Genomic DNA, 15,097 nt, shown 5'->3' with positions numbered 1-15,097 from the left:
ATGAATATGTAGAAAGATATACACATATTACACATATGTGTCGCGTAGTGTCTCTCTCTCTCTCTCTCTCTCTCTTTCTCTCTTACTCTCGTGCCGCACGTTTTTCCCGCCTCGCGCTGAGTTTGACAAGTTTATTTGTCTCTGCGGCGCGATCGGGCCGCATCTCGCCGTCGCCGTCGTTGGAAAATCTACGAAGAGGAAACGCGCGACAAAGGGACCACCGATGACGGTTTCCTTTCAGCGGAAACAAAATTGCGGTGGTCCAGCTGCGGAAAGCTAGTGTATTTATAGGAGTAAGATTGGCATTAAAAAAGGGAGGGCGACGAGGACGGGAGAGGGCGCGGTTTCGTCCAATCATCCGACGAAACAAAAACCGTCGAGATGAAAAATACTGATTTTTATTCTGGCAGGTTGTACTGGGTCGCCCCTTTGTGGCACAGCTTGGGCTACCGAGAGCAGATATTGCACGTCGCCGATGATATTGAATATTTAAATCGCATTGATATTTCACAAGAGAGTGAGTGAGAGAGAAAGAGTAACACGACAGCGTCGAGTTAAAAATATGAAGTTTTTTCGGCGCGCCACAGAGCCGATTTGGAAGATCGACCGACAGTGTGATCGAACGCGAATGCCCTGTCTGTTCACGGATATCGACCGAATCATCCTCCGACGATATAAGTGAAACGTCGTATCGAGACGTTGACAGGTTTTCGATAACGACGCTTGATAGCTTGAATATATTAATTTCTCGAGCGCCATATGTTTTCATTCCTAATTGATCCTGAAATCGGAGAAGCGATTTGCGTTAATTTCGATATCACGCTCGTTCAGCTCTCTCTTCCAGAATACCTCTTATATATTCAAATATTATTATTTTTATTTACGGGGAGCGTTCTCCTTAATATCTTCAGCGATGCTAGGTACGGGATAACGCGTATCTCTCTGTGTTATTGCATAATGGTGCAGCGGAGCGCATAACGCTCAAGTCGTAAGAGGGTCAATTTCGCGATAGATGTATTTTCGTCGCGGTGCACCGATGCATCTGGAGAAGTACCATCTCGAATTCCTCTTGCCCTCTCCTTTCTCTCTCCCTCTCTTTCCTTTGAACCACGATACCATAGCGCTGTTGAGTTCGGTCAATGAGAGTAGCCTACATTCGTCGTGTGATCTTTTCCTCGCGCATGGGCAGCGCACACAGAGGGGGGCCGGAACCATAAGCCCTCGCTTCCACCTTCACGTACACGTGTACGCGAATATACACGAAGAGAGCCAGGCACAGTCCTTCCCTCTCTCTGTCTCTCTCCCTCTCTTTCTCTCCCGCACGTCCCTTCGCTTCTCAGACGATAGGGGACAAGTCCTACTCCGTCCTTGTCGGGCCGATAGGATGCTGCCAGGCTTTCTTCGTGTACAGTCGGGGCCCAGGATCAGAGTAGTAGGTTGTACAGGTATGCATGCGGTGGGTTGGCCGGGGGCATTCCTGCGGCGTTGCCGCGTCTCTTACTCACCGTGCCCTGAGAGAGTAAGAAACGAGAGAGAGAGAGGCAACAGCCGGGAGAAAAGGAAGGAGTGAGACAGGATGAGAGAGGGAGCCGAAGGAGGAAGGAGTAGAGACGACGAGAGCTCGGCTCTCGCACGGCCACGAGCGCAGCTCGAACGAGTCTTTCTGCCTTTTCGCGGAGGCAATCGAGTTTGCTCGGGAAGAGAGGACTGCCTCTCGCGAGACCCGTTCCCGGCTACCGCCCGTCACCGCCGCTCCTTGCTCCCGATATCCCGATGCCGTTCCTGCACCGGGGAATCGCTAACTTCTTCCTCGTTGCTGCCGAAGAGATAAACTTGCTCCGTCTCCCGCGAAGCGCGTGTGAGACGCTGCGAAAGAGCTTCGGAAACTCGCGCGTGATGCGACGAGAGACGGAACGAGGGATCGCTCGTACCGGGATTAACTGAAATTTAATCAATCTTCTGGAGGGTCACCCGAGAAGAGCTGCGTCGAGGGGGCGGTATTGATTAATGCATTTACGATAAAGGAATCAGCAGACAAATTAGCGATAGAGACGAGACGAAAAGGAAGGAAGACAGAAGGAGACTTTTTTCGTAATTTCGATTTCGTCCACTTCTAATTTCGCGCTGGCTCTCGGCTAATGTCCGCTAATGTGCAACGGAATCGAATGAAAGGAAGTTTCGAGTCTTGGGTGGGGTTTCGCCGGCTCTCCCGGCGATCGCATCGTCGGGGGGCAAAACGATGGACTCGCCTCTGCAGTAAATGAGTTCGGAACGCGAGTGGACGGTAGTAGCGAACGTGGTAGCGCTCGTGGGCCTTGCTTCAAGAAAGTAATTGAGTTTCGACTGCCGTATTACAGGTTCGTCTAAATTCCTCGAAAGAGCTCGATCGAGTGCATGAGGAGGTGCAGCTAAATTACGCTTAATTGAGAGATTTCTGGTAATCTAAAAATCCTGATCATAAAATAGATACTCCTATTATTTCCACCATTTAAAAGTAAACAATAATACTTTTAATGTTCAAAAATTCGTCGTTTCGGAAATCTCTTTAGCGTTGAAAAAAATGAAAATCACCGATCTAGATCCATGAAGCATATCGAGAGGAGAGACCAAAAAAACGTATGCATTCGGGACTTCGAGAAGCAGTTTAGGAATTCGATCTTGCAAGATGTCACGCGCCGATGAAGAGTTTTAAGTCCTGGTAATTCGCGAGCAAGCTCGCTCCGAGAGAGCGAGCGATGCCCTCGGAGTTATCGGCTGCGCTCGTACCTGTAAAGTTCGGGAACTAAGGTAATGGACGCGCGTCTTAGAGATCACGAGCGCGATCGAACGATAAAGTTCGCGGATGTTAGCGGCAGCGGCAGCGACGACGACGGCACCGGAAGGAAGTGAAGCGGGAGGCGCAAAGATCGCGGGGGTAAGGATAACGAGGAGCTTGCGTTTCGTGCGAGTCGGGGGAAACGAAGTTAGCCGCCTCCATTGGCAAACACGGTCCACTGGGAACGGATCCTTGGTAAGTTCCATTAAACGCGTTACGTACCGGGAGGGGGCGAAGAACTCCCGAGGGGTCGTCGGGGAAACTTGCCGCGGCTAGTCCGCGGTGGTCGCGATCGCAGGAGGATGTAACCCGGAGATCTCGAAACCGAGGCAGCCAAAATTCGCTAAGGGCAAATAGCGCGTAGCAAGAGGGAGAGAGACCTTAGCCTTGATTATTATCTAGTCGAACATATGTATAAAGGTCAGTGTAGATGCTCCCTACATCTGGGACATTTAATATGATTAATAAAATATACAATAATTAATTATTTATAAATTGATGCAAATTAAATATACTTCATATATTGTAAAAATATTCTTTTTTTCTTACGACGTCAAAAGTATGTAATCAATATTTGACTGAGGAAAGAGGGCGAGGACTAATAAATGCGAGAAGTTCCATTATTTTATTTTCTACTAATTTCTAGTGTTTAAATTATGGAATTTAAACAGGGGTCCGTATAATCGCGCGTGCGGAAGGTTTCAGCCGCCCATGTGCATTTTATTTTACATAAACGTTCCAAAACCGCACCGTTGACCGTATAAAATAAGGCGGGATGCCACGAGTTTGCTGGCCGAATTCGTGAAGGCGTCTCTGCGTCTCGAGCCGTGCCGACCGTCCCCAAAAGCGCGACGAAACGACCCCCTTTTAATCCCTGAACGCTAACTACCGGCACCTCGGACGATCTTGCAATTCGGAAGATTGGTTCACATTACGAAATTATCGTTATTCCCCTCTACGAAAGGGGGGAATGAGAGAGGCCGCGGAGAGGGCGAGCCATCGAGACGCCCCAGGCGCCAGACTTTTTTTCGGTTAAAATATGGAAAACGTAGCCCGCGTGGATGATCTTCAGAAACGCATAATGGGACTGGAAGGTCCAATCTTGGCTCCGTTAAATCACGTTCGCAACGATCAGGACGAGGGCAGTGCACACAGAAGAATCCTTTATCCGAGCAAACAACATCCATCGCCTCGGGACACTGACTCGGTGCTCGCAAGAAGGGAAAAAAGGAGGGGTGAAGAAAAAAGAAAATTAAAAGTGCGTTACCGTGAATCCCGATGCGACGAGAAATTATATCGCGATTAAGGACAGACGAGAAACAAAGAGCTTAGTTAATGTAAGTGGACCTGAAATTTCTTCCCCTTGTTCGGTCGACGGAGTAAATTTAAAATAAAATGCATCTGAGAGGTATCATAAATTAAAAAAGGATTATTAAACATAAGCTGTAAAAGTTTCGCTAATTTAGAAACAGTCTTCAATCTTTAACGAGCGCATGTATCATGATAAAGATGATTAAAAGAGATGTTAAATAAGAATTAGAAACTTTTGTCCCACGAGGAAGAGAGGAGCAGGCGGATTATATAAAATAACAGTCTAATGTGAGTTAAAGCAGATGAGCATAGCTCTCATCTACTCATAGCTACCACGTGATCGGTCGCTAGGATAGTCGTGTGGGTAAGTATAGCGGCGCGTACGCGCGCGCAATTAGTGTCGTGGCAATTTGGTCTTTCTTTCTCTCTTTCCCTTCCTTTCGTATTCAGCGTCTCCGTGCAATAAATCACGCGGCCGCCGCGCCGTGCCGTGCCGCGAAATTACGACCGGAGCGTCAGGAAACGTCGGCTTGATGCGAGCTAACGTGTCTCTTACGTTCGCTTCTCCGTTAGTCGAAGGAAGGACCAGGGTCTCAGATCGGGACAAAGGAGATATAGCGTGAATTATCAGTCGCATTAAGTGCTTTTCCGCAATTAAATGATCTGTATTAACTTGTTTTTCACAATACTGTCACGGTTATTTTCGCCATACAATCTCAATTTACTTTAAACAAAGTTCTTGGCGGATAGTTTATACTAAACTATTTCTCTTAACGAACCACAACGATTAACGAGAAGTATTTTGATTCCCGTATTGAAAGAAGTAACTTTAGTGAACGTGAAGATAATTAAGTCATCGGTGACTCGAGTTGACGATAAACGATCATCGAAGAACTCCGCCTTCTCGAGACGATCGACAGATCGGTCGATCACGCGGCGGCAGCGCGGGCGGCAGTAGTAACCGTTTCGATCCTACCTAACCCGATACATCTGGCTAAGTATACATCCGAGAGTGGCAATCGGGCGCGATGTATCGCGACCCGAGGTGTCGCCGCGAACTATCATCTCGGCTTGATTAGCCCTACGTAGATAGGTAGGCAGAAGAAGATGAAGTAAGGAAGAGAGAAGAGAATAGAGAGCCGAACGGACGACGAAGGAGCGCTTACCTTGTTCCGCCTGGGTCCCTCGCGGGCAGATTAGCAACAGCAGCAACGGCAGAAGGTGGGCAGCGGAAGCAGCAACGGCGGCGCAGGTGGCTAGGAGGCCTGCTACGCTCGCCATATTGAAGGGGGCCATTCTTATCTCCGTGTGGGCCCCACTGCCGCCGCGTTGGACGGCCGCCGGTCCTCTCACGATCCGTGCGAGAGGATGCAGCACACCGGCAGAGCGTCGTCACTCTCGTCTCCTCATGCCTCCCCTTGCGCTTCGCGTCGCGTCGTCGTCTTGCGCGTCACGGCAGCCGACGACGTGCAGCCACTGATAGCTACCGCCGGATTCCTTCACCCTCTTCGTCGACACCACCTCCGCCTTCTTCAGCGGCCACTACTTTGCCTGCCCGCTTGTGCTCCAGCTTATCGCTCCGACGGCCGCTCTTATTTAGCTTTAGAATTCTTCCAACGGATTCACACACGGCAGTGAGTCACACGTTCTTCGGATATTTCTTGTCTCGGTGACGACCGAATGATAACGTTATGAATACAATGCTGCCCAATAGTTTATATCACAGAACTGTCGTCTTGCTTCATTTATTACGCGTGACTTCCTTTAATGGTGAACGGAGATCAATCTTTCTTACTTTACATGGCGATACGGTTGGATTTCACCAGCTGCTGCGTCTGAAAGAAATAAAGAGATAGCTGGCGTTAATTAAAATCTAGACACACCACTTTTTCTGCTTGGTTGCGAGTTGTACCTTCCCTTGCTTCCAAGGTGATAGTATGCGACATGCGTAGACAAGCAACATCGTTTCTATCACTCGCATGAATGGGAAGGCAAAACTACAAATGTTCTTTTGTTTTCTCTACTCTTCTAACTTCTGACATCTCTGAAAAATACGGTATCATCTTCGTAATTCTCATTGAGAAAGGCATTACTTTAACTAACGATGTTGCTGGTTTATATATATACACAATATTTTTATTATAATATGTTCTTTTTAATAAATTGATACTGCATATTAAATCACCCGTTGCGTTATTTGATATCATGTACAGAAAATGTATGATAATTTGTATAGTTACAAATGATAATAAAATGACATTAAATTGCGCTACATGTATAAAACCCTAAGAAACGAGTCGCAAGATATCATTCCTCGCATCATTCACCTACATTGTTTCTTTTAAAAATGCTGACCTTTAATTACTGATCTAACAAGCCTAGTGGCAAGAAAAGTGTCACATATAAAGGAAGAAAAGTAAACGCACAGGATATATCTCGAGTTCAAGGTCAAGTTGCGTCACATTGGCGAAGAGTTCCAGGGACACCGACCGGAATTACTTACTGTCCAACGGGCAATTATCGTGCGTGGCAAAGAAAATAGTGCTAGTAACGAGAGAGCGCAAGAACGGCGAGGGGAAGAAAGAAATAGGAAAAGGGGCGAAAGCCCCGTACAAAACTTTGGGGTTCATCACGATAGTGGAAGGGTGCCGGGATAAGGCGAGACGGGAGAGCAGGGGGTTCCAGGATCAATACCATGCGTTTATCCGTCTCCCTCTCGCTTCCTCTATCTTCGATTCCTGTCCTTTTCTCACGCTTGTAGGGAACGCGACACGGCAGGGAGAGTGAAACAGAAAGAGAGAGAGAGAGAGAGAGAGAGAGAGAGAGAGGGAGAGAGGGCGCGAAACATCGACCATCCCTTTTCGGCCAACTGCGTCTTTTGCTTTCGCTTCGGCTGCTAGGGCTCTAGGGTCTGGCCGGCGTCTCGCCATTCTTCGACGAAACGAGAGAAACAAGATAGAGGAGGAAAGATAGAGGGGTGCCGCGTGCGAGGAGGCACGGGCGCGAGGATCGAAGTAGGAACGAAATTCTAGAGTGCCGAAATATAAAGGGGTGAAAGAGAGCGAGTGCGTGTCAAAGAAGTGTATGAAAGAAAGATAGAAAAAAGGAGAGAGGAAAGAGGCGAGGAGAGAGGATGACAGAGGAGAGACAGAACGAAAGAGATAGAGAAAGAGAGAGAGAAAGAGCGGCGGTAGGCGCGCTTTAGTTCTTCTAAAGCGGGCAAAGACCTTCTCTCACTCTTCCCCTTCTCTCCGACTCTCTAGCCAGGTCAGCCAAGATGCATCCGCGAAATTGCAGACTTCAGTGAAACGCCGCCGCCACTGCCGCTGCTGCTGCTGTAGCTCGGTTCGACTCGGCTCGGCTTGGCGGACAGCGCCTCCTAGCTCGGCTACCAACCGCTGCTGGTATCACTCGTTTTCTGCCGTTGCCATTGCTCAACGAGTGGTCTCGTCAAAAATTTAAGATGTCTTCCTTTTACCTTACGGCGCACCTCTTCGGGTCTCCTTCATCGTCCTTCTCGTTCCGCCTTCTTCCAACTTCAGAACGACTTCCTCTTCGGAACGGGCTAGAAATCCATAGTGCTTCCTTTCATCCCCAGCCTTCTCATTCACTTTTTTAATAAGACCCGCTAGAGAAATTGCCGAAAACAGCTCCGCTCGTCTCGAGAGAGAGCACGAGAGAGAGATTGAAGTGGCGATGGAGGAGGAGGAGGATGGCTGCCCGTAGGCGAGTACCTTTGAGACGCTATTTCCCATTTTTTCCCTTGTTCAATCCCCGCGCGTCTCGTTACCAGTTATACTTTTTCCTTCCGTCGAAAAGCAGACGTAAACACGACGGGTATCGTCTCTCTCGCTAGCGGGTCGCTCACTAGGTGGTTGGCCACCTCCTTCAACGAGCAAAAGCCTCACTCTTTCCTTCCCTTTGTCTCTCTACATTTTTGCCTCGCGTCCTCTTCCGGACCAGACCTCTTTCCGTGTACCCACCACCCAGGTAGGTACCTACGCCAAATTGCAGATTTCGGAGGCGGTGGAGACCTCCCGACTCGAGTGGTTCGTGAAAAATTTAAGCCTTGCCTCTGTGCGATGCCGCGTCTCCTCCAACGAGCTTCGCGTCGAGCCGCGACACTCGCCCGTTGGATCATCGCAAACCCATAGAAAAGGGGAAGGAAGAAGAAGGGGGCACAACCGAGAGTGCGCCTCTGATACACGCATACTGTGTACAATGCCTCTCTTCGGCTTTCGGGAATATCTTGGAGTGCACTTGCCTCCTTTCAAGGTGAAAAGCCTCCCTCTCTCCCTCTCCCCTCGAGTCTCGTGACGTCGCGTTCGCGCTTCCACCCAACCGCCGCGAACCCCCCCCGACCACTCTTTGCATACAACCCCGCGAGAAACTTTCGCCAATGTAGCCAGGTTGGACGTTTTTATCCAGATTAAGACGCCCCCCGTCGTCGCAGTTTCACTGAGTTTACCTCGGAGAAGTTCGTTATCCGATAGGAAAGTCTGTCGGTATCTCCAAACATGATGAATGACACTTTGATGGTCATAGAAGGTAAAAATATATAGTCATACATAACGGAAATTTATCGCTTAATTTATGCTGCTCGATCTTAGAATTCTAACTCGATAACGGTTCTTTTAGTTTGTACTAATTGTAAGACACCGCATTACAACAAGAAATTTTTTATTTCATCAAACTGACTTTCGTATGAAAAGTAAATAATGAAAAAAATCAAGCCTTCAAGACTGTCATAAGAATGATAATTAACGCATCATGAAATTCTATTTCTAATTAACGTAACGGAAATCTATATTCTCATTTCCTGTGACGAAAAATACGAGTAATTTTTGTTTCTTATTCATTAGCATTTTTTCGCTATTTGGAGAGAAAAAGTGCATTAAAATAATGTCGCGTAGCCACGTGTGAGTACTCGCTCATCTTCTTTCTCCTCTTCTTGCTCTTCACCTTTCGGCGGCTCGGCAGGCTCTCGTTTTCGTCCGATTCTTCTTGTTTTCTGCGTTTCGTCGGACTTTCCTCGCACCACTGCCGGCGCCCGTGACCGCCCCGGGACAAATTCTATTTCCGGTTGAATTTAAGACCCCCCGGAATATACGGATTTATTTCACCGGCGTGCCGCGTGCACCGGGGAGGGATGAGAAGGAGGAGGAAGGAGGAGCGGCGCGGTTTTACTCCGGATCCGACGAGGCTCGTAAACGTAACAAAGAAAAGATGTATACTCGGGAGAGACGAGAGAAGCAGCGCAGACACAGACGCAGGGCGAAGAGCGGGGGAGGCCTGCGAAGGGCGTAGGAGAAAGAGAGTAGGTTCCTCGAAATTATTATACCTTGGACGATCGCCACTCTCGGAGCCGATCCGGGCGCTATTATTTTTCCAAAACTACGTTTTTTACCTCGAACCCGATCTCTCCCTTTTCTCTCTTTTTCATTCTTTTTCTTCCTCGCCTAGCCGACTTTTACGATAGTAACGATCGTCCGGTTAACGAGTGACGGATAGACGCAAGAAGCGAGACAACTTCCATTCTTGATAAATGAGAGAACATCGTCGTTAAGGCGGCCATCGCGTGATCGGGTCCACTTTTTAGAATCTCCGTTCACGATCGTCCTATTCGAGATTTTATTGCGATGTGTTTGTAAAGATAAGAATTTTAAAACAATTCTTTGAGCCATTATGTCATCTCTTTTTCTTTTATGTCTTCCTTTGAGTCTCCCCCTGCTTGTTTCGATTAGATCTATTATTTATTTCCGTTGCTTTGATTTATGCCGCTTGTGTGTATCTACGTCCAGGATTTCAATTTATGTTGATGTTAAAAAAGAAGAAAAGATTGAGAGACGACGAGGAAGAGGATGGAAAAGAAAAGATTTTTCCAACATTACTAGATTCCCCTCTTTTCATAATTAAAACTCATAATACCGTCCGCCAAGCACTGCTTGCAATTACCGCGTAATGAACCTTAATCAGTTTTCTTTTGTTACGAAACTATCGCGCCGCGCGTTAAATATGCAAGTGAGGAAAAAAAATGAAAGCCGATGCAATTTAACTGCTGCTATTCGCTACAAGCTTGTAAATTTTATTCGCATTCGCTTTATGCAATTAGCAACAGCATCGTGCGAATTAAATGCTCGCGTAAAGCGCGGCTGGATTTGCGAGAAGGAACGCGAACAAATCCGCGGGTATCGATATACACAAAACCGCGAGAATTTCGCAACTAACCTGGCCGTTTGTGCCAGGTGAAAGTGAGCCGTGCGAGCTCCTGTGATATTGCATCGAGCAAAACCACGGTCCGACCGAGAGACGCAACGCGTGTTCGATTCTCATTCATGTTTAATTAAGATTTCGCGTATCGGCTGCACTGCGCGCATCGTCATATCGCTGTCGCTGTCGCGTCAATCGGATTCATTGTGCTCGAACGGATCTGGCTCGTGAGGAGATTCAGTCGGATCTCTCGGCGTCGAAAACTTAACAGACGAAGCATCCGGTTCGGGTCGTTTCGACCCCGTTGAAACGATTGAAATACAAAGAGTATACGCGCGCGTGTTGAAGATTCGCATGATTTATAAATAGTCTTCGTGATCGAGGCACGGAGAGATTATCTAAACGAAACATCTGCGTGAAGGAAACTGACGTTTACGCGAGCGCCTGAAATATAAGAAATAAGACTCGCCATACATTTATTGGCATTCCGCTATAATCAACGGCGTTGGTATCGTCGATTATGTTTTTATGTTTCCTCGTTACTTACGAGGAAGCATGCGGAAGCACGCCTCCCTCCGACTTTGATGAGCTTGTAATATATTGAAATCTATATCAAAATAGGGAACTCGTGTTATTTTATATACGTGCCAGTACGCGTGCACTTTTAGAGGGTAAAACATCCCTTTGAAAAAAATCTTTTTTTTTCCAAAGTGAATATCGTCGAAACTATAAAAGATAAAAAATTTTTTAAAATAAGAATGAAATGGATTTTCAAGAGTGCTTTACAATGCTGCACTACAAACATCGGCTTGTGGATTGCGTCGGATTGCGATCACACATCCCCACCACTCACTTTTTTTGTAATCTAAAAAACTTTTTTCGACCAAATGGAAGGGTATGTTATGCCGAATCCAACTATGTATAACAAAGTCGTATTCCGAAATATGGACAAATCGGAAAATAGCTGAAAAAAGATCTATTCGTGTGTTATTTCACCCACTCGATATGTCCACCCTATATGTTCTCTTTGTGCTTTTTCGTTATAAAAATCACGATTATATGACAATTGCTACAGACATGTGTAGGATTTCTAATCACATAATACTTTAATATATAACAACAACAACAAATGATAGATTTCATATCGTCTTTAATATTAAAGGAACTGTAAAAATAAAAAGATATGTGAAAAGTATTAATATAAACAGAAGTTCTAAATATAGTACCTATGTACTTACAAACTCGCAGTCACTAATAATATAATGATACGATGTCACGCACGGTACTACTCATGTCCGCAATGCGATGTTACTTTTATACTATCATTTATATAGAAATATAGTTACATATTATATAATATATAACTACATTTTTATATTGTTTATCATGATATGCGTCAGACAAATCTTGGAAACAGCGTATTTTCCTGCACTTTGAACATCTTGTGTTCTATTTTCATTTTAAGAGAGAGATAACCCTTTTTGCCATTTTTAAGTTTTTATCAGACCTGCAACTAAACTGATGGTAAACGGAACGGATAAACAAGATAAAAATAAAATAGCTCACACGGATTTTTAGACAGTAAAAAAATTTGAAAAAAATTATGTATATAAAAAAAATAGTTTTGTATTTTGGTACTAATTTCAACATATTACAAGTTTATCGAAATCGAAGAGAAACACTTCTATGTGTTTCCTCGTTGCACACCGATATCTTTTTAATCATATAAAATTATCGCAATACTATAATATACTGTAATGCAGAAAATAAAATAAAAAATAATGAAAAGATCCTTTTCCAAAGATGTTTTAACTTAAAAGAGCTCCTTTTAAAGAGCAAAAGATCAATGTCCTCAAGATTAAGGGAACGCAATAGAACTTGCATGATATACGTGAGCGAGAGTACGAAACTAAAGGACACCATTTCCGAGCGATATATCGTGAAACTTAAAGAGACAAATACGAGTCGTTCGAGCGTATAACTGAAAGTAACGAGGAAAAACCGGTACATTTCTTATCGTGTGTCGTCCAGCATGCAACTGGACACCCGATGATAAAGCTAATGGCCTCCGTGGAGTTCATCAGCGATCAGTCACGCGATCCTGACCTCCATTCCTTTTCCCGTTCACGGGGAAAGAATCTGCTTCGACGGAATCTTTATCGCGTTTTCGCCAGGAGGGATAATCGAGGGACGAGGGAGGCAGAGGTGGAAAGCCGCGCGTATAAAGGACACGGGATCCCGAAGAGGCGACAGGAAGACAGAATCTGGGCCTGTCGCCAGGTGATAGCCTAATCCACGTTTCCTTCGCTTTATCCGTGACGCCGTGACAAACGTTCCGTACGACGTTCGCATACGTCAAAATAGTTCGGCCATTAGCGGTCTCCTCGGTCTTTCCGAGTCCCTCGCGGCGGAGTCTCTCTCTCTCTCTCTCTCTCTCCCTCGTTAGAAAAGACGAAAAGAGCAGCGAGGAGAGTATGTACGTGGATAAGGAGAGCCCGTGCTTACGCCTCGTCGTAATTTATATGTCTCTAATCTCGACGATAAGCTCCTCGTCGTTACCGCGCGTCCCCGGATTGCGTTTAAAGTATCGTGAAGCAACGCGGGGCAATCCTTCGAGAACGCACACGCGCTCCCGTATCGACGCACGCGAGTGCGTGTGCACGATGATATACTCGCGTCTTTTCGGGCAATGGGCTCCCATGAGGACGGTCTCGCGTGCCTCGTAATTTTACTCACGGGGCCCCAATAGTTCTATATTTCACGAGAGGGCTCAAACGAAAACTCCGGAGTCGTTGTTCCTCGACGTTTCTTCCGTTGGTTCTTTCGTGGGCGCGCATCACATCTAGGGCCATATGGCTTTCGTTTCCCCCCCCCCCTCTCTCTCTCTCTCATTCTCATTTTCTCGTTCTCGCACTGTCCCTTTGTTGGAATATCTCGCCCCCATCCCTCTTCCCTTCTCCTAAGTCTCACCGTTGGAGATTGTCTCTTTCCGCTATATTTAGTTTTATGCTTAGCTCAACGCGAGGTGTTGTGCATCATTCCCGAAAGGCATTATACAAACTGTTTTTTTTTTTTACGAACTAAAGAGAGATTTTTAGATATATTGTCAACTACATAAATAACTACATAAATAACTGTGATATATGTTTGACACAGATAGGCGGATAAACATGACGCGAACGGTGAGACTTATCTTTTTCTTTTCAACATGCGCATAAAATTTTAATTAATTTTCATTCGCGTTTAAAAGAACGCGAGAGATCGAGACACGGGCTTTCATCGCTACTTTTTAATAATTAGGAGCATTAATACTCCAAGTTAAATTACAACTGACTACAAGCGAAGGCGGGGACGGGTGGACGGGAGGGTGGAGCTCGTATCTTCGGCCGTCGTCGTCGTTGGCGAAACGACGCGTACTTACTTTATCCAATAAATAACAGGCGCGGAAGGCGAAGTTCTCGACTGGAAAGTTTGAAGCTTCTCACGGGCTAAAACGCTTTTGTCAGTCGCCGTCGCGTCGCCGAGGCGAGTTCTCCTCCCCCTCGGAACGAAATTATTCCTCAAAGGACTACATCTCTGTTTTGTACCCCGAGGCATTATCAGGCCTCCTTCCTCCCTGTCTGCTTAAGGCTGTACGCGAATCCCAGAAATTATCACTTCCTACTCGAAAGCGATACAATTTGTCGTTCCGTTTCGTTCTCCTCGTTTTCTTTCTTTTGTCCAAGTGATCTATCGAGAAGCGAAGAAGGAAAAGAGAAGAAAAGGATCTCGTCACGAAAAAAACCGTGTGTCCTCTCGCGCACACGATTCCAGCGCATACTTCCGGCTTATCCAGACTTCTCGATCCTTTTTTCTCTTTCTTTCTCTCTCTGTATATCTATCGCTCTTCTCTTCTACTTAAATCTCCCGCACTCCCACAATTCTCCTCGCATTTTTGCGTGGATCGGACCATGCTCCGACATCAGGGTAGCATCGTCCTCGTGACATATGGAGGGTCCCTCCATCCCTGAACGCCCTGTTTTCCCCGCGCGATCCCTCGGGGTTTCTCTTGGGATGTTCCTCCTAGCTGACCGAGCTGATACTTTACCCTCCTGTCCCTGATGCGTATACGATCTCACACTCCCGCGAGAAATATTTTCATCCGCATCCCGTCTCCGTTTACTTTCCCCCTCCTAAGACACACCGGCTGGTTACGAGCACGGTTTCGCTCGGATTCTGACCCGGAATTTGTACAGCCTGCGAGCCTGTTGTGACGGTATTTCAGATAAAATTCCAGTTTATTTAATATCACGACAAACGAGGCAGGTATCTGGGGAATCCCCATATGTCTAACGAAGCGAATTTTTGTTTACTCCGTAAATGTATACGGAAACTATAGTAACGTAACACATTATTCTTCTAATAGTGCATCGATGAATCAATGCAAACGTATATAAAAGATTATACCACAAATTTTTAAATGTATAGAAACTTTAAATTTAAACTGCAATGCAGAGAAAAATCGTTCAATACTATCACCATAGTATTCTTTTATCATACTAACAAATGTAAAAATTGGAATGCAAGTATTGAACGCATCGTCAAATCACCAGCTTAAATAAATTCTGTTTTCACGGTTTTGTAAATTTCTTATCGCATTATTTTCGAAGACAAATGAACATTTAAGACAATAACAGTAATCTTTTATCTATTATGCCCCATTGTTTCAAATGCACATCGCAGACAAAGAATATAACAAAAAGTTAAATCGTATACGTCATG

General features: G+C 45.9%; 1 protein-coding gene across 15 annotated transcripts in view; it reads right to left on the bottom strand.

Moving 5' to 3' along the window:
* Window positions 1-15,097, bottom strand: part of LOC112458489 (ephrin type-A receptor 4) — a 90,725-nt gene that overhangs the window by 51,758 nt on the left and 23,870 nt on the right. For 14 of the 15 annotated variants that reach the window (XM_025022143.1, XM_025022149.1, XM_025022146.1 and 11 more), the window contains exon 2: window positions 5,293-5,961. In XM_025022143.1, the coding sequence (XP_024877911.1) occupies window positions 5,293-5,422 (130 nt within the window). In that variant the 5' untranslated portion in view covers window positions 5,423-5,961. Of the gene's footprint in view, window positions 1-5,292; window positions 5,962-11,574; window positions 11,615-15,097 lie in introns of those variants that run through there. The other variant, XM_025022144.1, reaches the window with a different exon arrangement.

Source organism: Temnothorax curvispinosus, unplaced genomic scaffold (assembly GCF_003070985.1).
Source record: "Temnothorax curvispinosus isolate PA1 unplaced genomic scaffold, ASM307098v1 QBEX01008959.1, whole genome shotgun sequence".
NCBI lineage: Eukaryota > Metazoa > Arthropoda > Insecta > Hymenoptera > Formicidae > Temnothorax > Temnothorax curvispinosus.
This window is presented reverse-complemented; position numbering and strand designations above follow the sequence as displayed.